General features: G+C 36.7%; 2 protein-coding genes across 2 annotated transcripts in view; both read left to right on the top strand.

Annotated features, from left to right (window-relative positions):
- Positions 1–2348, top strand: part of LOC137410487 (DNA topoisomerase 3-beta-1-like) — a 28674-nt gene extending 26326 nt beyond the window's left edge. The window contains exon 16 of the mRNA XM_068095910.1: positions 1737–2348. Coding sequence (XP_067952011.1) covers positions 1737–1910 — 174 coding nt within the window. The 3' untranslated portion in view covers positions 1911–2348. The remainder of the gene's footprint in view (positions 1–1736) is intronic.
- Positions 2349–14423: 12075 nt separating this feature from the next.
- LOC137410494 (paired box protein Pax-6-like) lies at positions 14424–21931 on the top strand. Its single transcript, XM_068095922.1, has 9 exons — positions 14424–14511; positions 17293–17458; positions 17559–17739; positions 17910–18108; positions 18932–19075; positions 19167–19249; positions 19804–20056; positions 20505–20609; positions 20868–21931. The coding sequence occupies exons 1-9, from the start codon at positions 14496–14498 to the stop codon at positions 20987–20989; spliced, it is 1269 nt and encodes a 422-aa protein (XP_067952023.1). The 5' UTR covers positions 14424–14495; the 3' UTR covers positions 20990–21931.
- Positions 21932–22111: the final 180 nt, after the last annotated feature.

The raw sequence follows: 22111 nt of genomic DNA, 5'->3' as shown, positions 1-22111 counted from the left end.
ATAAAAACCGTGTATGTTTATGTTTTTCGCCATAGAGGTTCGCATGAACTGCTGGAATAATGCTAGTTGAAAATATCTGAGCGTGCTGCTGTGCGAAAACCAGACCAAGGAAGGCAAACTTTATTTAAAAAATGAAAAACATAAGTTTACACTGCTCGGAGCTGGTTTAGCAAGCTTAAGAGCTAAAAAATTTAACAATTTTCCTAACAGATGGTAAGCTCCTTTCTTGTTTTTATTGGATAGTTTTGTCTTTTGCAAAACCTGTGAATCTCATACACACATAATGGCCAGTAGAACTGTAATAGCTGGTGCTTCTTGTATCACACAATTGATGAGCTGGGAGAGTTAGTAATAATACAAATACAATAACACAATTAATAGGGACATTATTAACACTGTAGGACTGATGTGTCTTGTAGATGTCTTGTGTCTTGTCGTCTCTATAAATGACAGTTTGTTTACGTACGTATGCGCTGACAGTACGTATGCGCTGACAGTACGTATGCGCTGACAGTACGTATGCGCTGACAGTACGTATGCGCTGACCCAAGGATTTCTTCAGTAACTAAATTATATGTTCCAGTTCACTGAAACCTCTCTAGAGCTGCCACAAGAGTAAGCAATTTTTTCGTATGTGACAATTAAAGCCTGTGTAAAGGATTTGATTCATCCGCTATCAAAGAATTGATGATAAAATTTATTCTTCGAGTATCGTTAGTCTGTCAATGTTTACAGCTGAGACATATACACACTAGCATAGCATTTAGGTTAGTGTGTTATGGTGCTTCCTGTATTACCAGCCGATCTTAGTGACTCAATTTATTTGATGCTACCTCTCATAGCATGTAAATACATTATGTATGTTTGGCTGTGACAGCCCCAGTACTTATTCATATATGCTATAATCATCTTAAGGATCGCGCTTTACCCGTGTGTTCTGAGTATCGTAGTCGTGGCAACGCTATCTTTCATTACAACATTATTTATTCGACTGCAAAGTTTTTATTAAAGATCTGAGACATAAAATGCTCTTACAGGGCATGTGAAAGTCAATGGTCTCTCAATACTGCAGATGCGGGGAAGCTCTGCGAAGATGCCCTTTTATCTGTAGGTGAACATCAAAGTGTCTTCAACAAAACACTGCTTTCTTTAGCATAATAGCGCATAATACAGCTCATTATCTCGCTCTCATCTCACGCAACTTTTCCAAGTAAAAATTTTTCTCACTAGACTAAATTCCATTATTTAATGTTCCAGTCGAAGCTGCTTAGTTCAATATCATCACTCGATTATTAGGCAGTTCGGAAAAGAAAGCTTTGGAATGAAGCTAAAAAGATCGTTGACCTTTTTTCTTACACATCTAAATGTAGTATTTATTAACAAAGTCAATTATGCAAATATCAAATTTTAAACGATTCCCTTAATGTGTTTTTAACCCTAAAAGTAATAAGATTTACTCCCTTTGTATGTCTACCAACTACTCAGTGGCCTCCCTCACTACTCACTTAAATATTCTACCTTTGTGACTGTGAAGTCTGCTGGCATCTTACCAATCTGCTAATGGTTCCTCATTAATAATTTATGCAGTTTGTGTTCGCGTGTTTCGCATTCTCGGGGCACACAGTAGGACTATAACCTGGGCCCTCGGTGAGCTCAAGACATGTTTTATAGATTTGATAGCTGCCCTTAATCATAGACACCACAAACACTGTGCAACCCAATTTCATTCCTTCCAGGACAAGACTCCGATGCCAGATGGTCTGCTCGAATACACAGCGTGTTTGTTTTGTGATGAGGTGCTCAGGCAATATGTGGCCCTACACCATGCTCAAATGAGAGTAAAATCTCAGTCTGCAGGAAGAGGCCGTGGCCGGGGTCGGCGAGGTGGAAGAGGTCGACGTGGAAGGTGAAAAGTCAACATTTTAATTTTATCAATACAATAGATTGTTTTGGGGTGAGGTTTTTCCTGATGTCAGCACATTGTGTTTGATCTGCTTTACGGTCCAGCATGAACCATCTCTATATTTAATTGTTGTTCACCTTCATTTTTATTATCATTTATTAGTTATTTCCGGATTGGTTTATTTGAAAAAACCTCAGAATATGAGCTTACAAATGTTATAAACAATTTTTATTTGGTTTTTAAAGTTTAGTGAGAAGCTGTTAGTTTATCATTGTAAATGGTAATTAATCATGGGGTCTGTGTGCAATTTATATACACACTTTTTCTAGCTGTTCAAATACATGTATCTAATTATTTATATGCATGTGTAACCAGTGGAGCGATCATTGTCAACTTGATGGACTGCTAATGATGCTCTATTATAATAGATATTTATATGTATGTATATACTTGTTCATTCATTCATTATCTGTATCCATGTTCAGTCTCAAATGATTCACTCGATTTAGATACTTAGGCACTCGAAATCTATGAAAACAATACATTTCCTTTTAATCCTTCCTCCCTGTCTCAACAGGCTCCAAACAGTGCACATCTTTCCCATGTTCCTCTCGTTCCTCATTCTGTCTAAATCAGTTCACACCACTTTGCTCTTTCTCATGAAACAATAACATCTATTATGAATTTAATTCAATTTATTTAAACCCGACTACTCATTTTTGTTGGTTTTCTCACCTTATCTATTATGCAGAAGGTAGTGAGTGCAATGAGGCACCATCATTGTTTATAATCCTTGACTTAAGCAATTCACAGGATGATTGCAGCGATGATACGACAGTAATTACTGATTTACTCAGGCTCGGACAATGTGTGGTAGAACTATGCAATGCCATAAACTCAAGTGCGTACGCAAAAACCGCTTATATCTGTTATTGGGCTAAAGTGGAAACTCCGCAAAGGACATTTGTTGATAGGGAAGGTGCTCAAAGGCTTTGTGTAGAGGCGATACGGGCAATTATTGGGCTCACCGTGACACGGGCCTCCTGTTTGCTCTGTCTGTCTCACTTGCTAAACACAATTGCCCATCTGACTTTTTACACACCTCAAGGAGCTCATCTTGTTTGCAAACATTGTAACGTATAATTTCACTTATAACGCTTGAATAAAGGTGACATGTGCTAAGGTCCACTGAGTGAAGAGAATTTTTGGCTCTGCTGCACATAATTACACATCTCTCATTGCCCGGAGTGGCTTTGAAGTTGTGGGTAGCATGCTGCGGTATGTGCGGTCATGACCACACATGGCAACCGTTCAATTGTTAAATGTGTCTTTTCCAACTTTATAAAACAAAACTTTAATATATTTTGTAATAAGATGATTACATCATTACCTCCCTAAAATACAAATTGCATTTTATATATATATTATTTTTGTTCAAAAGTATTCTGTTCAAATTTAATTCTATGACTAAACATAAGTAAGATAAAGTGAAATTCAAAGCTACAGAAAACTACACTAATAATAATAAGTGGAATTGTTTCGACTAGCTTGTCTGGAAAGTTGAATCTTTTTTTCACTACAAATCTTTTAGCCTTTTTCCAGATGTTTTAGTCTATATATTACTTTTATTACTTATATTAGTTATATATTATTTATCTTATATTGTCGCTTTTATATAAAATGTTAAATATTTAAAAAAGTGCAAATAAATAAGTTGGACATTTAATGCAGTGTTTGATGATACAATTTTAGTACATTTTGATGCAACTGACACTTGATCACTATTCAAATTTTTTCTATCCAAAAAAACTTGCAGGAAATATTGAGTTTTCAATTCTGAATTTTAGGGCCCCCTTACGAGTTGGCAAACAGATTATTTTAAAATTTTTTATGAAATAGGTTTTGTATATTACATCACTTTTGCATTTGTATTGACGGAAGAATTTTTTTAATTTCCTGGCTTACAAATGATGTGGTTTTTTATGCGAACCAATTTGGGATAAAATGTTAACTTGTAACAGAGTAACAATAAAAGCTGGTTTCTGTATGCACTGTAAATATCTCTCTGTGGCCAAAGCAAGGATTGATGTATTGATCAGGTGCCAATGTGAAAACAGGTTTTGTTTTATGCTGAAATTGTACAAAAACACTCTATTTTGCAAATTCACAGCGTAAATAAGTTGACATTGATTAACTGGTGAATTTTATCAAATATTAATGATTGGACTATATTTAGAACTGATCAAGAGGTTTCTTCAACTTCCAGACATGTTACAAAATTTATGTTTACTCTACTTGAATTCTCTGCTTGGAAATTAGCTAAAGTTTGGCAGGTTCGACCTTTCCTGACCCACTCACATAATCGAACCCTGTTTTAAAGTAGTATTATGGTATAAACAAACTGGTTTGTTACGGCATCACTTCATCAGCAGCAGTGACACGCGTGTTAGTCATATTTGCAAACTGCTGACCTGTACATCAATCGTCTATAAAAGCTTCTCACTGACAAGTGCAAGATCTTGAGACTACTTGTGTGGGTTTATAACTTTAAAAAGTCTAACAAAACAAGACTTGTGATTACACCTTGAATCGTGGATCAGGAAGGTAGAGCCGGTGCTGGCTGCCTCAAATGCAGCGCAAGAGTAGCGGAGCCAGTACAAATATCTTGAGAAGGCATTCTTCGAGCGATGCTTTGATATATATGCACCGAAAGAAGCCAGACATTCAAATGCTTTGTTAAGAGTCACCTCAGAATAGCTAAAACAAAAGCATACATAATCTGTATAAAGATTTGTTAATCGATTAATCACCGGCGGATTATTGCGCAGTGCTGCTGAACAATATGGCTTTTAACCGCACCATTGCTATTGCTCATCAGCTGGTAATCGCGCGAAAACACAAGTCCATTCAAAGTTGAACGCATAATCGGCATTGTCTCAGACAAATGACAAGAAATTTTGTCCAATCAGTGGTCTCGTCCCGCAATCGCTCTCCAATAGAACCTGGGCAGCTGCGGATGTCTCTGCACCAAAAGTAAACAGACATACGCTACATTTATCCTGACTCTAATATAAGTGAATGATTTTGAAGAATTGGCAATCTTACGCTCTCTGGACATAAAGGTAAAAGTTAGATGCCAGTTTTGTAACAAGAGGCATGCAGCTGCCGCAGTAAACTTGACAATTTTTACCGCATTTCTGACTGAGGTATTCGTTCATGCTGATTATAGGACACAGTTAAGGTATGTTCGTCACATGTAACAAATTTTTATATATTTGTTTTGTAGACTCAACATTATTTTCCAGGTATCTGAGCTTAGTAATTATGCATTGCTTAATTAGACAGAGTGAGCGCCTGAGTTACCCTTGCCTAAATATGTGTGTAATGGTGCCTTGTTCTGAGGAACTCTTGCCTGCTCACTCTCGTTCTACGCCAGCATCCGTTTTTACACTTACAACCTAGCTTTGTGCTTTCAGAAGATCGTACAGCATCTGAGATATATTCAATTGTCATACAGTTTTGGGCATTTGTGGCGGAATAGTTTTTTGTTGGCAGATTCCGCGCAAGACTAGGTGAACCTAGAATCGTCAGCGACTGTACAGCAACTGTCAAAATTATTTATTTTTCTTACAAGAGCTCTGTATTATTAATTCACACCTTTTCTTCAATCACGCTATTGATATAAGTGGAGTCTGAGGTGTTCTTTATTGCCGCTTTGTGTTAGGTAACAATGACATTGCTCAGTTTCTGATTAGCATCTGAACTCAAGTATTGATAGGAGGTGATAGCTCTGGTGAACAATAAGCACCCCCTTCACCACCCTTCATGGGAAGAATAGACCGGATTCAATCCATACTTTTGTCCAGCCGAGTTTGTTTGGGTTTTTGAAGTTGAAGTTATGCTATTCAAAGGTGTAATGTCAATGAGCCAATTGTTTATGGCCTCGACTGACTTCGGCAATGTACAAAAAGTTGGTGAAAGATTGGATCATGCACCGGCCTCATTATACCCCTTCGCAATCAAACTCGTCAAGTTTTGTTATGAAAAGAATCAGTGTTCTTTTGTTAAAGCAGATGGCCTCTTTGATTTCATGATGTACTCAGGAACTGATGAATATCTTTCTCTCCGCGTTTTGTTTTACTCTTTTCACGCTTATGTGATACTCACACGCAACATACATACACGCTACAGGTGCTCCAAATACCTATGGTTTTACCCTTATAAACTTTGCCATTACTGCATCATGCTTGGCTATGGTACTCTACCATACGCAGACATTGTAAAGCGTGTTTGACTTCTACCTGACGGAGACAGCAACCTATTGAGACATTAGACATCTAGAATATGCTCGGTAATGTAATGCTGTCGATCAGCTTTTCGATTCTCTATATTCCAAAAGCACTTGCATTTCCTAGATTGTATTGTATGATTCTCATCAGAACATGTTTATAACGACGACTATCTCGCCTTATAATTGCAATCTCACCATTCTTTTCCCTATTCGTATGATTTTTCGTAACGCAACTTTTAAATAATTTAATACAAACAGAGAAAAGAAAATGACAAACAATTCAACTAGCTTTAGATGTTAGCCTTTGTTCATCAGTTACTCCATTAGCTGTAACAAACTGTAAAGCAAGAGAAATCATCCACCGAACGGCTCCCCTAGAAATTCAAAGTTTTTCTGTGATATTTAAATGCTATTTTTGATGGTCCAATTGGCCAAACTTCTAATTAACCCATCATATTAAGATTTTGCAAGAGCTTATGCCTTTTCAGACAAATATAGATAAATCCTAGCAAAACTTAATAACATTTATATTGGCACAACAAAATGCAAGTTAATAATTGCAAGGATTTCTACTACAACACCTTCTGTAGTTCTCGGCTACCACTTGCCTAAACCCTTAGACAAGCGGAACTCATGCCCAAGAAATGCAGCCAGTTATCTGTCGTCTGCAATCAAATATTTTTTTATGTAAACACGGACTAGAATTATTTTTAGAATTTAAGTGCAACTTGAGACCAAATGGTATAATAGAGAGGCATGTAATGCTTCATAATAGAGTATGTTGATATTAATTCTGCTCTATAGATTTGAATTGAATTTTAAACATAATAACATCAAAAGTTGCACCTGGCTGCCCTTTACGGTATAACAATACTCAGAAGGCTTTTTATTTTGACAATTCTCTGCAAAAATATTTGACGATAGGTTAATGAAAGGATTCTAATAGCTAGAGGCTGATGTAGTGCCTCGGATATGTGGAGGGCATTATGGGCACACGGTCTTGTATGACATGTGCGAGGATCGTACGCAGTCTGTACGCAATCTTTTAGAAGGTTTTTTATTTACGGTCGGCCTAATTGTTATATTAGAAAGCGGCTTGTCAATACCTGTTCGGTGCAGTCTGATCAATAAGTCCCTTCTCGCAGCGAATGTCTTCTGAATCAGCTGAAAATGGCAATCATGTCGTTTACAGTAGCTTTCCAAAGATTACCATAATTCTCTGGAGTTCATTGAAATTACAGTTACAAGTAGAGCGGCGAGAAACATCGATGCCTGGCATTAACCATTTTCCTTGCTTATCATAGGGAAGCAACTCCTCGAGTTGTGGTTATATATTTACATGTCAATGATACGGTGATGATGAGCTTACGCAGTCTTCAATTATTGGTAGTCACATAAGGATTACCATCGAACAGGAAGAGAGCGCAAACCGCAATCAGGGAGATCTGTAGATGTTAACAATCGTATTATAATCAGATCACATCATGTCTTGCCTCGTTAAGCCGTGTCGCGTGCGCTGTTCAATCGGCCATAGGAATTGTTTTCTGATTTTTAATGCCCCATTACATCTTCGCTAAATATAAATGAGAGAGATGATTGAATTTGTAAGATTAGAGCTGGTTGAATGAGAGTGAGCTGATCATGTAGCCCATCAGCGCCCGGGCGTAAGAGGCTTTTGTTGGCAGTTGGAAGGCACTCATCCTTGTGATGCCGGCTGACACGACTGTTTAACGAGTTCCTTTGTAAACATTTCCTAATTGTCTCTTTATTCACCTTAAACTTGCTTTAGCTCTATTCTCTTAGGATTCAAACCTCATTTTTTATTGAGCGGTTAAACTCGCTGCATCAGTGCTTGGATACAATTGCTCACGTAACCTGATGCGCCTTATCCGCCATGCTTTTGGAACATTAAACTTCATTACACTTTTGGCAACTACTTTCATGGTGTACCCTGTAACATTGATCAATTCCACCTTTGAACCATAAGTTCTCAGTAGAGAGCTTCAGTCATTGTAACCCATAATTATTTCCATGACAGAGGCATGACAATCTCAGCAAGGTAATTGCTGGTTAGATCACACACCATTTAAATGGTTTCTCTTTAAACCAGCACCTGTCTCCTGCCTATAATAAGCCTACTCGCTGCTAGGCTAATGACAGCTTGGACAGCCAAACTTCACAATAACAATAATTTGTGCTAAAAATTACAGAGTCCTGCAATTCTTCTCGGTGTTTGAAATTTAACACCGATACGTTTTTTAATTTTTTGCTTCCGAAAACTGCTTGGCACAATTGGCATAACGCTCGTAGACAGCTATTGTTTGTATATAAATCCCAATAGTTCTATTTTATTGAAGTCCATTTAGCACTCGCACGCAGTATTGTCCTCCGCTATACATTTGAAATGCTGCTCTGCGCTCTTTTACAAGGCTATTGTTATTAGCCTCTGATCGCTGATTGAAAGGACCTGGTCGCAGTCCCATAGTCAGTCTGTCATCATACCTTCTTACACATCACTGCATCGACTTCGCTAATCGTCTCTATTCTGCCTCACCAAATAACACAGAACTCTGGCATGTCTTCGCCATCGTGTGGACTCTCGCTCAACACATAATACAGGTTCATCTTTCTCCTCATCTGCGCATCTCACTTTCTGGCTTGTTGGTAAGTTGTTTGATTTAAGGAAACAGCGCGATCTTAAAGGCATTATAAGTGATTGTAATTTGATAAGGGGTAGCCTGCATCAGCAATTGCATCACCTGCTTCATTACTCATCAATGCTTTCGGAGTCATGGCTAACTGGCTGTTGATTTGCTTCTGCACTTTCTCCGCTAGCTTATTAGGGTTAATCAGGCTTGTAAATTGTAATCAGCTTGTGTCCTAGCTAATGGTGTGAAAAAATCATAGTTAGCGCCTTTTCAGCGCTTCTCCTCTTCAACAGATATTAAATTATCCGCTTGTTTAGACTCGCTTAAATGATCGTTGATTACTCGATGCTGCTAAATGTACCTTTGATTTTATGTTTCCGCCACAGACTTACAAAGTACTTACCTTCAAATGTGCCAACAGCATTTCAGTCTGAATAATGCCTTTGACAAATTTTAGCGAGGAGAAAATTAACGCGTATTTTTCCACCTCCTCGTTTACCAATTTTCAATAGCATTGTGCGCCGGCTATGGGTATTTCTGTTTTTAAACTAAAATAAAAACAAAAATTTTTTGGAAAAACAAAAGAGAATTGTTTGAATTGAAGCACCTTAATCGTGCATACTAGGTATTACCCATATTCATAGCGTCAATAATTTAATACTAGTAGCAAGATATAGAGCTTGACAATGACTCTGAATGTTTGTTGTGTTAGTTGAGAGCTCTCACAGGAAATAGAGTATAAAAAGGCTGAATGTGCGGCGAAGTTCAGTACAATGTTGAAAAACAGAGAATTGGTGACTAAAAGCATAAAGTTTGGGGCTAAAAGCATAGAGTTTGGGGCTAAAAGCATAGAGTTTGGGGCTAAAAGCATAGAGTTTGGGGCTAAAAGCATAAAGTAACTAAAAGCATAAAGTTACTAAAAGCATAGAGTTACTAAAAGCATAGAGGTGGTAACTGATGATACAGCTCTACAAGACATCCTTTGGCCAAGGTTTTGCACTGATATGTCTCGGCATGACCATATTAATACAAGACTTTCTAAACTAGTTATAGATACATTGTTTGGCAGCATAGCTGCTGTTTCAGGGTCTAGCTGGAATATTTTCTCATTTGTCTATAAAGCGCATTTGTATTTTTACATAACCAAAGAGTGATGGCTGCATCAATTTATATCCAATTTCAACTATTTTATCATTTTCTTCAAAGAAGCCTGACTACGCTCCCTTGAACCTAGAATTGAAATGATGCTGCTGGTGCTAGCTAGTAGAATTAGCTTGCCTTTATGCCAACAATATTAAATCTGAGGAAGGAAGTGAAATGATGGGAAACGCAATCGGTGTCAAGACAAATATTCAACCTTTGTATGTCGGCTACAAGTAGAGCTCAAGGATTTAAATCAGAGTCCCAACATTGTTCTTTGCCTATCAGCTAATCAATTATCTTGCACTCACAACAAAACATCCCTTAATGTTGAGTCTAACACTAGTCTTGCGTCGAGAATAAAAAGCTCCTTACGCGCACTCCTTTTCATCTCATTCTCCGCATTCTTTTGTTTGTTTACTGAAAATATAGCAAAGCGTTTTAGGTGAATAAAAAATGTTGCGATATCCGAGTAGACGAACAATTTATGCCGAGAAGAGAAAAGCAGAAAATGCTCACTGGCTGGTTTAGTAGTGAGTGAGTTTAGCTAAGGTCGGTTCTGTTTCCTGTATTTATGAGCCCTTTCGTACCACAGGTCTGACTCTGCACTCATCTATTACGAGTCCAGGATTGATTCCAAACAGAGTTACGAATCTGACAGATATCCAAGGCTAATATGTATCGAAAATGCTGTTACCTAAAAAAAGTGAATCACAGCTGTCCATAGTTCAGCTGTAAGAAGTGCTAGTGTTTGCACAGAAATCTTGTCAATCAAAATATCTTAAGTCAGTAACTTGATGTTTAAATATCTTAAGTCAGTAACTTGATGTTTAAATAAAATCTTCTTAGACTTGGTTCAACTAATAAGTAAAACCTTTACTGTATTTTTGCACCGCCTGTGTTTTTCGGAGAGATAGCGAGCTAAGAATCACAATTTTTAAACCCATGATTCTGCGTATAATGGCTAAGTCTGATGCTTTCTTGTAGACTTGCCGAATGACTTGCAAGAACGGTGATACAAAATATTCACTCAAAACGGAGTCTCCTGAACCAAACAACAACCAGCCATCAGGAGGCATGCCTGTTAAACGTGAGTTTAGTAATTGATTATCATAGACATACTCTGATATAGACGTAGTCTGACATAGACATACTTTGACATAGACATACTCTAACATAGACATTTTTTCGTAGACATAGACATACTCTGACATAGACATACTCAGACATAGACATACTCTAACATAGACATACTCTGACATAGACATACTCTGACGTAGACATACTCTGACGTAGACATACTCTGACATAGACTGGTCCTTTGCACAGTTGTAAACTGAGGAATATTTGGAGCTGGAATATGCAGGCGAGAATAACACCAGCAGTGGATATAGTAGCAAGGAGAAGGCATGATTGATAAGATAACCATTAAGAGGGACTTGAAATACTTAACTGAATCGAGGAAAGACTTGATAGCTTCAGCTATGATGTATACTACGTTACTGTATGACAACAGCGTCTAGTGTTGAGGCATATATTGTTGTAGTTGTACACATGTATGCATGTGTTCACATATTAATATGGTCATATCCATTTGTGTTCGCATGCCCATTTGTTTAAGCGTTCATGCCATTCAAGTATTCAAGTATTCAGTAATCATATGTTGAGTCTGTTGATACCATCCTATGTAAGCCCGTAGCCAAAGCTTCAAAATAATTCTGCTTTTTAAATGACTTTAGATAACTATTATTATAACTCTTCACTAAGTAGCCATGCTATGTCTATGTCTATGTAATACTGACAAATAATTATAACCCGGGACTGTCCAACTGTAGTGGCATGTAAGTAACTTACAACTGGACCATACATGTAAGTGATAGTGAGTAATATTCAAACATACAAGTAAGTGATAGTGAGTAATACTCGAACATACATGTAAGTGATAGTGAGTAATACTCGAACATACATGTAACTGATAGTGAGTAATACTCGAACATACACGTAAGTGATAGTGAGTAATACTTGAACATCCATGTAAGTGATAGTGAGTAACATACATGTCTCACACTCTAGTATTTGATGCGTCTCACACTCTAGTATTTGTTCCATAAGAAACTCTTTAAAAATAAATTTTTAATATACAAACTGGAAAGCTAAGAAGGCATTTTGTACAGTTTTTTCATAGAGCAGCTTCAAAGTATTTTGTTTAAATCTTTTTATAAGGTATTTTTATGTTGCTATAATCAATTATACCATATTGTCATTCAATTCAAATAAACACTGTGAGTTCATAACACTCAGTCAGCGTAAAAGTTATTATAATGTTTTCAGTGGCTAAATTGTATACTACTATTTTTCCACTTTTATTTACTTTTTTTATGCGTTATAAATTTGCACCTACCTTTCAGAAATATATAGTATATGTATTAAATATATATAAATAGATAGATAATAATATTGGCAGGAGTTCTCTTTAGTTAGCTTTTCAGTAATACTAACTGTATAATTGTAAGTAAAAGATTACGTAAAGGAACAGTTTGTACTCAGCATTTAGATACTGTCAGTTTCATGGATGCAGCCTTTCCTCTCATCAGGCTGTACTCATAAAGAGAGGCCGCATCTTGAAATTGGCAGTAGCTGAAAGCTAGGTACAAGCTGTTATATATAGCTATTATATAGATATAGCTATTATATAGATATAGCTATTATATAAATATAGCTATTATATAGATATAGCTATTATATAGATATAGCTATTATATAGATATATCTATTATATAGATATAGCTACTATATAGATGTAGCTATTATATAGATATATCTATTATATAGCTATAGCTATTATATAGATATAGCTATTATATAAATATAGCTATTATATAGATATAGCTATTATGCAATTATAGCTATTATATAAATATAGCTATTATATAGATATAGCTATTATATAGATATATCTATTATATAGATATAGCTACTATATAGATGTAGCTATTATATAGATATATCTATTATATAGATATAGCTATTATATAGATATAGCTATTATATAAATATAGCTATTATATAGATATAGCTATTATATAGATATAGCTATTATGTAAATATAGCTATTATATAGATATAGCTAATATATAGATATAGCTATTATATAGATATAGCTATTATATAGATATAACTATTATATAGATATAGCTATTATATAGATATAACTATTATATAAATATGTCTATTATATAGATTTAGCTCTATACTTCACATTCAAAATTTCTATTAGCTCTACTGAAGTAGTTATTTATTTCAGCAATATATATATTTAATATGCATCTATATATATGAATTCTAAAGTTTGTGTGTATGTAGTTTGGTTTGTCCAGCAATAGCTTTTAAAATTTAGCAATGAAATATTCATTCCATGCGAGATTTGATCTCAGAATCCTTCGCTCACTAGGCGGGAGGCTACATCAATCTCGTGAAGCTTAATCTTACCAATTAAGCTAAGTGAGGTTGATGAATTCATTGGTTGATATATGTCGCTATGTGGGTGAAAATACGCATGGCGTTACGTTACGGCGCAGCGACACTAACGCTTGCTCTCACAGCTTTCCTTAGTAAGTTTCGCAAAACCAGCTTATTCAAATTAGCCATTGGCAAGGTGCCAGGCTAGTGGCAAGTGGCAGGCAACTACATTACCTGTCACTATTTATAAGCTGATTTTTAATACTCGTACAATGCCGGGCATTCCGCTAGTATATATATTAAATATATTTATACATATAATGTATTTAATATAACTGTATATATTTATAATAAGCACAATTTCAATGCCATTGCACTCAAACTTTTAAATATCTAACAGATATAATATTGGTATTAAAAATATGTATATATATATATTAAATAAATATATATATTAAATGCGTATTGAATATATGTATGTATTAAATATGTACATATATACATATATTTAAACAATATTTAAATAATATATATATATATATATTAAATACATTTTAAACATATACATGTATATGTACTAAATACAAATTAAATATATATGTATTAAATACATGTTAAAGATATATGTAGTAAGTACATTTTAAATATATATATTTAATATTTATATTTATTATGCATATAATATACATATTACATATTTATTTATATTTTATATATATTAAATATAAATATTATATCTGTTAGATATTTAAAAACTTGATCTCAATGGCATTTACATCGTTCTTATAGATTTATTTAAAGTTTCTTCTTATCTAGACATGTTCTGTACTGCTAGTCGGAATTGTTCAATTGTTTACGTATACCGGTAATAAACACTTCAACTAAAGCAGGAGTTGTCTTCTCCTCTGAGTGATTTAGCTCTTAACAATTTTAATAAATTTTTCTGTACTGAACTCTTTTTTCTGTAGTGCCAGAAGACAGCCAGGGCTTGGATGTGTCTGACAGCAGAGAAGATGTGCATTCTGATGGTGGGGATGACAGTGACTCTCATGGCATGCGGTCTAAGAGAGGTGAGCCGGAATATTTTTGTATATTGTAGCCTACCAAATGGTTTTCAGCTACTTTTTGTTTGTATGTAAAAAGTATTTAGTAGGAAATAAAATGGTAACAATTATAGATAAGAAGGAATACTTCCATCGGCCCTTTTTCCAGTCAGCTCATTTCCTATGGAGCACTAGTTTTACAATGGATTTCATGAAAAGCAAAGCGTGATTATGTACATAGGCAGCTGAGTTGTTGCTGCTCTTTAAGGCATGCTATTTTTGATTACATGCGAGTGGGATGCCCCTGTATTGCTATTCATGGTATGCCATTATGTCTAGCAAGGTCGCACTTTTACCAATTTTTGTTATTGATGAAGACATGTTCCAACTTTGGACTCATTCAATCTAATGTTTAGTTAGTGCGGTATTTGTGCTGTGAACTATGGGAATCTTATTGACTGGTCACGCGCACTAGCTAAAACAGGAGTTTTCCTCTCTCTAACTAAATTTTAAAGACAACTGATCTGATGAACAAGTCTGATTTCGCCCAACTCTTTTTTGCATACTATTTCTTTTTTTTTTAAATTGCGGATAACCTTACAAACTTTGATGCTAGATCATCAGCTAATATTAAGTTTTTTCTTAATATACTCTGTACAAATGACTAAGTAATAGTTTTATGTTTATTACTCGGAGTTGATGCCTCTTGGCCTGAGATGCAAAACTCCAAACATCAAGCACAGTAATTGTCTAGTTTTACAGGAATTAGTATTTTAAATAGAACAGAGTGCGAAGCTGTTGAGATTACTCTTGAGTTTTAGAGGTATTTTAAATTACCTTTCAGGAGCATAGGTAATAGTCACGTGTAACCTCTATGTAGCCATGTGTAACCTCTATGTAGCCATGTGTAACCTCTATGTAGCCACGTCTAACCTCTATAAAGACATGTGTAACCTCTATGAAGACATGTGTAACCTCTATGAAGATAGGACCTTGATGTAACCATTTCTCCTTACTGCTAAGTTTGTGTTTGGGCTCATTTTTTAGTGTTTGGTTTTTCTTAAATTTATCAGATAATTTGAGAGAATATGATGATCATTTATAATGAATTTTGTTGGAGGAAACCAGATGAGAAATTAATAGAAACAGTGAGACACGCTTTTATCATAGTAATCATATAAGAATTATGAGTAGCTCTATGAATTGTCAGCTTGCTATTGAGAGGCCTAATGAGCTCTAGTCGCTACACATCATACAAAACGCTGTACGAATGCATGGCTTGTTTATGGCTGTAGGGAGTATCATTACCTTATAATCATTTGTTATTTTTATTGATTCAATATTATTGGCAATACCTAAATCTATATCTGCTCTACGCATGACCCGCTCAGCTGCCGTCTGCTCACAAAATCAAAACCATCTCTCGAAAGATCTCTATCTCTTTATGAATCTCACAATTCTCTGCTATTTATATGTACAATCAGTATGAATAGAGTTTTTATAATAGGTAAGAGGAATACACACAGATCAAAGTGTAATGATTTGTTCGAATACACGCACCCATTTAATATCATTGTGAGCGCGGATAATTCCCTTAGATATTCTATTCAGTTGACGATTCAACACTTTTTCAATTCATTTGAAGGAGACTTTTGAATGTGTGTCTATACATCGGCTATTCAGTGCAACGCATTAATAATGCATCAGCGCTTCACCAATAATTTTTTGAGAAAATTTTCTCTCAAGCGCATATTAATTTTTCAAGGATTTTAATATTTTCAAAAATAATTCCTCAATGTTTTCTGGTTATTTTGATAGTAAGAATGACCATAAAATTAGATTTATCTCAGAGGTATAAGACCTTACAACCTTGTCTACTGGTCTGATTAAGATGGGGACAAAGCACGCACCAATAACTCCTTAACAATTCAGTCTAAAGATTATCCAGTGCAAGTAGTGGGCATGTTTAATGCCTTTATTAGTTGTCTTATTTATGCGAGACGTGGCGCAAGGCAGTTGTAATCAGGTCGTGACAAACGCAAGGATAGTACGCTGCTTCACCTAGAACTGCCACTCACGCCTCTTTACCATCTGGAAACGAAGGTAACGCGGTTAAAGTCTTCGGCTACATTTTAGTGTCTTTTTTGACGGTAGTATTTTGATTCTTGTCTTGTTTTGATGCAATTAGCTAATGCAATTAGGTGTTCAATTGAAAGTTTAACTGTCTCTGGGGCCCTAATTAACTGCGATGCTTGCATACAAACTAAGGTGAATTCAGAAGCTAGGTCAAACAGCTTTAGCTTTCTCCTGCACATTTAACATACCTGAAGTCTGATCGGGGAAACTTTATAATTATTTGTAATTGAAAAACATGGTTTTAAGGTGGGGAGATCAAGGAAAGTACAATTGAAGAGGAAAGTGAAATGAGAAAAGACAAGAAATCATCATAAAAAGTTTAGAGAAAATGTTTTGATTTGAATAAAAATTAAATTATGTAAGAGGAGAACAGGGTTATATAAACTCAGAATGCTAGTGATCGCTATGTTACACACTTACTTGGTGGGAATAAACCTCAACTGTTGGTTCCAAAGCTACACTCTATATGGCTGTACTCACTGAACCCGCACTACAAAACACAATCAATGATTTTAGTTGCATCATTGCATAAACAGAATGTACAGTGTTTTAGTGGTAAAAATTATTAAAGAAAGTCTTCAGACTCTTTGTACTGGCAGCAGCCATTTGCAATAGAATTGTGGCAAGCGGTGTGTGCAGGTGATGTACAGCTAGAATGGCATGTCACCGCAGGTCACAGCGGAGTCAACCAGCTCGGGGGAGTCTTCGTCAATGGTAGGCCACTGCCTGAGACAACTCGGCGCAAGATAGTCGAGCTTGCCCACTCCGGGGCTCGACCTTGTGACATCAGCAGAATTCTTCAAGTGAGCAACGGTTGTGTCAGCAAGATTTTAGGCCGGTGAGTTTACTACCGAAATCTGGATATCTGACTTGGAAATTAGTTCAACATGAAACCATTGATCTACAGTGGGCTAATTGGGTTTATCTTGCTGTTGCAGATATTACGAAACGGGTTCGATCCGCCCTCGGGCAATCGGTGGATCGAAACCCCGTGTAGCCACTGCTGAGGTGGTGAATAAGATTGCCCAGTATAAAAGAGAATGTCCGTCAATATTCGCTTGGGAGATCCGAGACAGGCTGCTACAAGAAGTCGTCTGCAACCAAGACAACATACCCAGTGTTCGTTTACCTCTTCTTACCATCTCTATTCTCACCTTCAAGAAGGCCTAATTAGTCAGCTAGTGTGATAGAAGAGTTAATATCTCATCAACAATTGACAAATCATAGAAACACTTCACAGATAGAGTCAAACAAACATGTTATTGATCGCATATTGAATGATTTTACAGGTGTCATCAATAAACAGGGTGCTGAGAAACTTGGCTAGTGAAAACCAGAAGCAAATGGCAGCTGGAAGCATGTACCCAGCGCTCTATAATGGCCAGTGGGGACGGCCACCCACTGGGTGGTACCACCCCAACAACCCAGCAACACTCTCTGCCCAGTATCCTCCAAATATCCCAGCTCAACAGAATATGAAGCCAAAGGGTAAATGTGCAGTACAGTAGCAATACACGATTGGGAGAAGCTGTGCTATGAAATGCCAGAGATATTGTCTTTCCTTCCATAACCTACTAGAGTCGACTAGCTCCTTACTACCGATTGCTTAGTCTTAGTAAAGCATAAGTACGCCAAAGATTAAATTTGTATAAAATAATATGTAGTAAGTACTTCACTGGACATATCATCCTGGTATTAAGCATTCGTGTATAGGTCAAGCTTGAAATGTATGTAGCTGAAAAAGACTAAAATGTTGGGGAGCGCTACCATAGATTCTCATATATATGTACGCCATTTTAATTTTTATATTAAAATGTAGACACTGTTAGCTACCAGCTGTAAATAACCTTGTTATAACTGCTGTGTAACGGTTTCACGCATGAAATTATTAAAAACTCACAATACTGGTGCACTATTGATTTCAATTAGAGCCTCAAATAACGGGTTAATTGGAGTTAATTGCTGCTAGCCCAAGGGTCAAAGTGCATTTACTGACAAATGCACACGCTTGAAATTTCATGATTTCTGATGATTATTTGTTACCTGCAAGAGTAAATACAAAAGGAGATATGAACCTACTTAACTGCCTACGATGGTGCCAAGCTCAACCCTACTCCTCAGAGACAGTTGCTTGGAGCAGCTCGTGCCTGCCGCAATTTCCATTCCACTGATTTTATATCACGCAATCGGATTGTTAAAAAACTATAATACAAGTAGCAATGTTAGGTTTAACCATTTTGCATCAACATGTTTAGACAGCCGAATATGGCTTCTTCTTTTAATTCTGAATTTAAGAAATCTTTGCTTGCAGCCAGTGAAGATGTTGGTGATAACAACTCGACAGGAGGGGAGTCGCAAGGAGGAGAAGACGACAACATGCGCCTACGGCTCAAAAGAAAACTGCAGAGAAACCGCACATCATTTACAAACGCTCAAATAGAATCCCTAGAGAAAGGTACGCTATGACTTAAGATTTGGTAAACATCTCAAGACGCGTTTATGAATGTTTGTTTGTTAAATTTACCTAATGCCAAGCTTTGTTGTAGAATTCGAACGAACGCATTACCCAGATGTTTTTGCTCGAGAAAGGTTGGCGAAAGAGATAGATCTTCCGGAAGCGAGAATACAGGTATGTTTAGCGTTTGGTCAAGGTCTTGCTTTGCGCAACCCTTATTAGGTAGACCGTAGGTAGACCGCTTGAAGCGTAGAAGAGGGTAAGAAAAGGGAGCTTTTAGAAATTGAGTGCGTCTCAAAGCATCTCGTCACAAAAGGAGTGTTTGAAAAATATGTTTATGTATTGTGCCTCAGCCATATCAGCGCGTTATTCACGTATAAGAGCTTCTTTCGCTGAAAAACATTCCGAGTTGCAACAAAACGTCTATTGAGGTAGAGGCGATGAAGCAAGGCGGCTGTAAACTAGTAGAGTCAACATCACCTGGCCATTCTAACCTGTCGTCTGGGGAATCGAGCCTTTATAGCTCCTTCAATCACACGGCAAGAATGAGCAATTAAATTTTTATAAAGATATAATTCTTGCAGCAAATTGTTGCACATTTAATTTGCTGTCATTTCCTTGCGCTTATCCGGCTTCCATTATTTCAAGCAATTACCTGATGAGCCCTCAGAGACTTCTTACTCTCATTGACTTCTACAATTTTTTTGATGCGGTTGATATATTTTTAGGTTTGGTTTTCCAACCGCAGAGCTAAATGGAGAAGGGAAGAGAAGCTGCGTAACCAGAGAAGGGATCAGCCAACGAACAATGCCAATGCTGCTAGTAGCCAACTTCCATTAGGCTATGCAGCGCCTAACTACTTCGGCAGCGCTGCCGAATACAGCGTACCCAACTATACCATTTCTAGTAGTGTCTCACCCAACAGCGCCTCGTGTCTCCAGTCAAACGTGGTTGCTGCTGCCTCCACAAGCTATTTCCCTTGTAAGTTGATCTAATGAAATAGTTGTAGGAGAGATGTTCTTCTCATCTCTTTTAGTAGTTGGACGAATATTCCTCGAGCCATACTGATTTTGAACAATTTTTTTTAAGAGTGTTTAAACCTACGTACATCAACCAGGAGTTTTTCTCAAACAAAAAACTGCCTAAAGGTTAGTAACCGTTGTCGTACCGTATATTTCTCATGACTCTTATTAATAGCAGACCATACTTTCTAGTTGATATTGATAAGGGCATTAAGACTAGCTGGTAGGCATACCGCAACAAAGAGGTTGTAAATGCTGCAATTTTTGTATTTCTTGCTCTTTGTAAGGTTCAGACTCCAGGCTCAAGCAGAATAACTTAGACATTTAAAGAGGTAATTGGTGACAAACCTGTTATGTTTGTATTTATTTCTTTAGTTTTTATTGTTCATCGCAACATTCTGTTACAGCAACTGCTGGCCGAAGCTTTGATATATCTCTTAACTATTCAAGACCGCAGCCAGCACACAGCAGCCTTCCATCCATGCAGGGTGGGGCAGCAGGTCATATGTCAGGTGGGTCGGCGGTGTATATGTTGTGGGATTATGTGGGTCATATGTCTAATAGGTCAAAGGTCAAAGGGTGGCGACAGCAGGTGTGACTGGGTGTGACTGAAAGGAACAAGAGTCTGAAGGTTGCAATGTGCTCAGAAAGTCTAAATTGAAATGAACAACAAAGTAATATTTTACATGATAATTTTTGATTATGTGTTACAAAGACTGAGCAGGCATGTAGGTGATTATGTATTTGACAGCCGATTTATGATATTTTAGGATTGATTTCTCCTGGAGTCTCTGTGCCAGTACAGGTACCTGGCTCGTCCATCGGAGGTCATCCGGATGTGTCTCACGCAATGCAGGTGGCTGCTCAATACAGCTCCCGATGGGTTCCCTGAGCACCTAGCGGACACCTGCTCCTTCATATCTCTTGGCTAATCTGATGCCCTCTGCTCAAATTTCTATACGCATGCTGCACACTTTTATACAAACTACCTAATACCACAATTCTCACAAGTATTATCATAATTATTATATTTACTGCTTCTAGGAAATTTTTGATAGAATTCAAAACTCACATGGTCAAGCTATGTGAATCTTGCCAAAAAATTTACACATATAATATATTGTAACATAAAGTTATGGGCGTTTGTGATATAGCAGAAGGACTGCCTTCTCACTAGCGCTCCTCTGTGATAACCACATCTCGAGTAACAATAACTTATTGCATTTATTTTAATCAATTCAGATAAGATTCCATGATATACTCTACACTGGTTATTCCTTGTTATTATTATTATCATTTGTTGACCATATTTGATATATAACTATAATTATGCAACGTATTATACAAATGTTTGCATCGACCGCTCCTCGTTCCTTCTGCGGAGCTTAAAGCTGTTATCTTGCCAATTTATTTTTGTACCATGTGTCCACCCACGCAATCATTTCTCTTTATATAAATATTATTGCTTTTACTATTCCTAACAGAGATGCTATCACTATTTCTTAATTTGTTGTGAATGTTATTTGTGATGTTTTTTTTAAACCCTGCTGATCGCATACTCAATTGTTGTACATAATTTGACGCGCCTTTGTAGTCCGGAAGATTCTGGAAGCACACTGTCAGCGCCCACCATAACACTCAAATAAGACTCATCCGATCAATATACTATTTTTACTATTGTATTCTGTGTATTATACGTTACAGTTGCAAGTTGTTGATCATTCACTCGCCCGCGAATATTGTATATATGACTATGTATATCGTAAGACCTGTACATGCTGGTGATGCGTTTGGCTCGATGAGCCTGGTTTGCAATAAAGAACACACTGCTATATATTCTTAGAATCAGCGCCTCTTCTTTTATTCTCCGTTCGACAGCCAATCTCTTTGCTTTATACATTTACAAACAGGCAGCAAGTGAGTAGTGAGTTGGGCTCGTTCCAGAGGGCATGAATGATTCATCTAGATGTATAAATACGCGGTAGTGAAATCAGAGCCTAAGAATTCTCCTTCC

This window comes from Watersipora subatra, chromosome 1 (assembly GCF_963576615.1).
Source record: "Watersipora subatra chromosome 1, tzWatSuba1.1, whole genome shotgun sequence".
Classification (NCBI taxonomy): domain Eukaryota; kingdom Metazoa; phylum Bryozoa; class Gymnolaemata; order Cheilostomatida; family Watersiporidae; genus Watersipora; species Watersipora subatra.
This window is presented reverse-complemented; position numbering and strand designations above follow the sequence as displayed.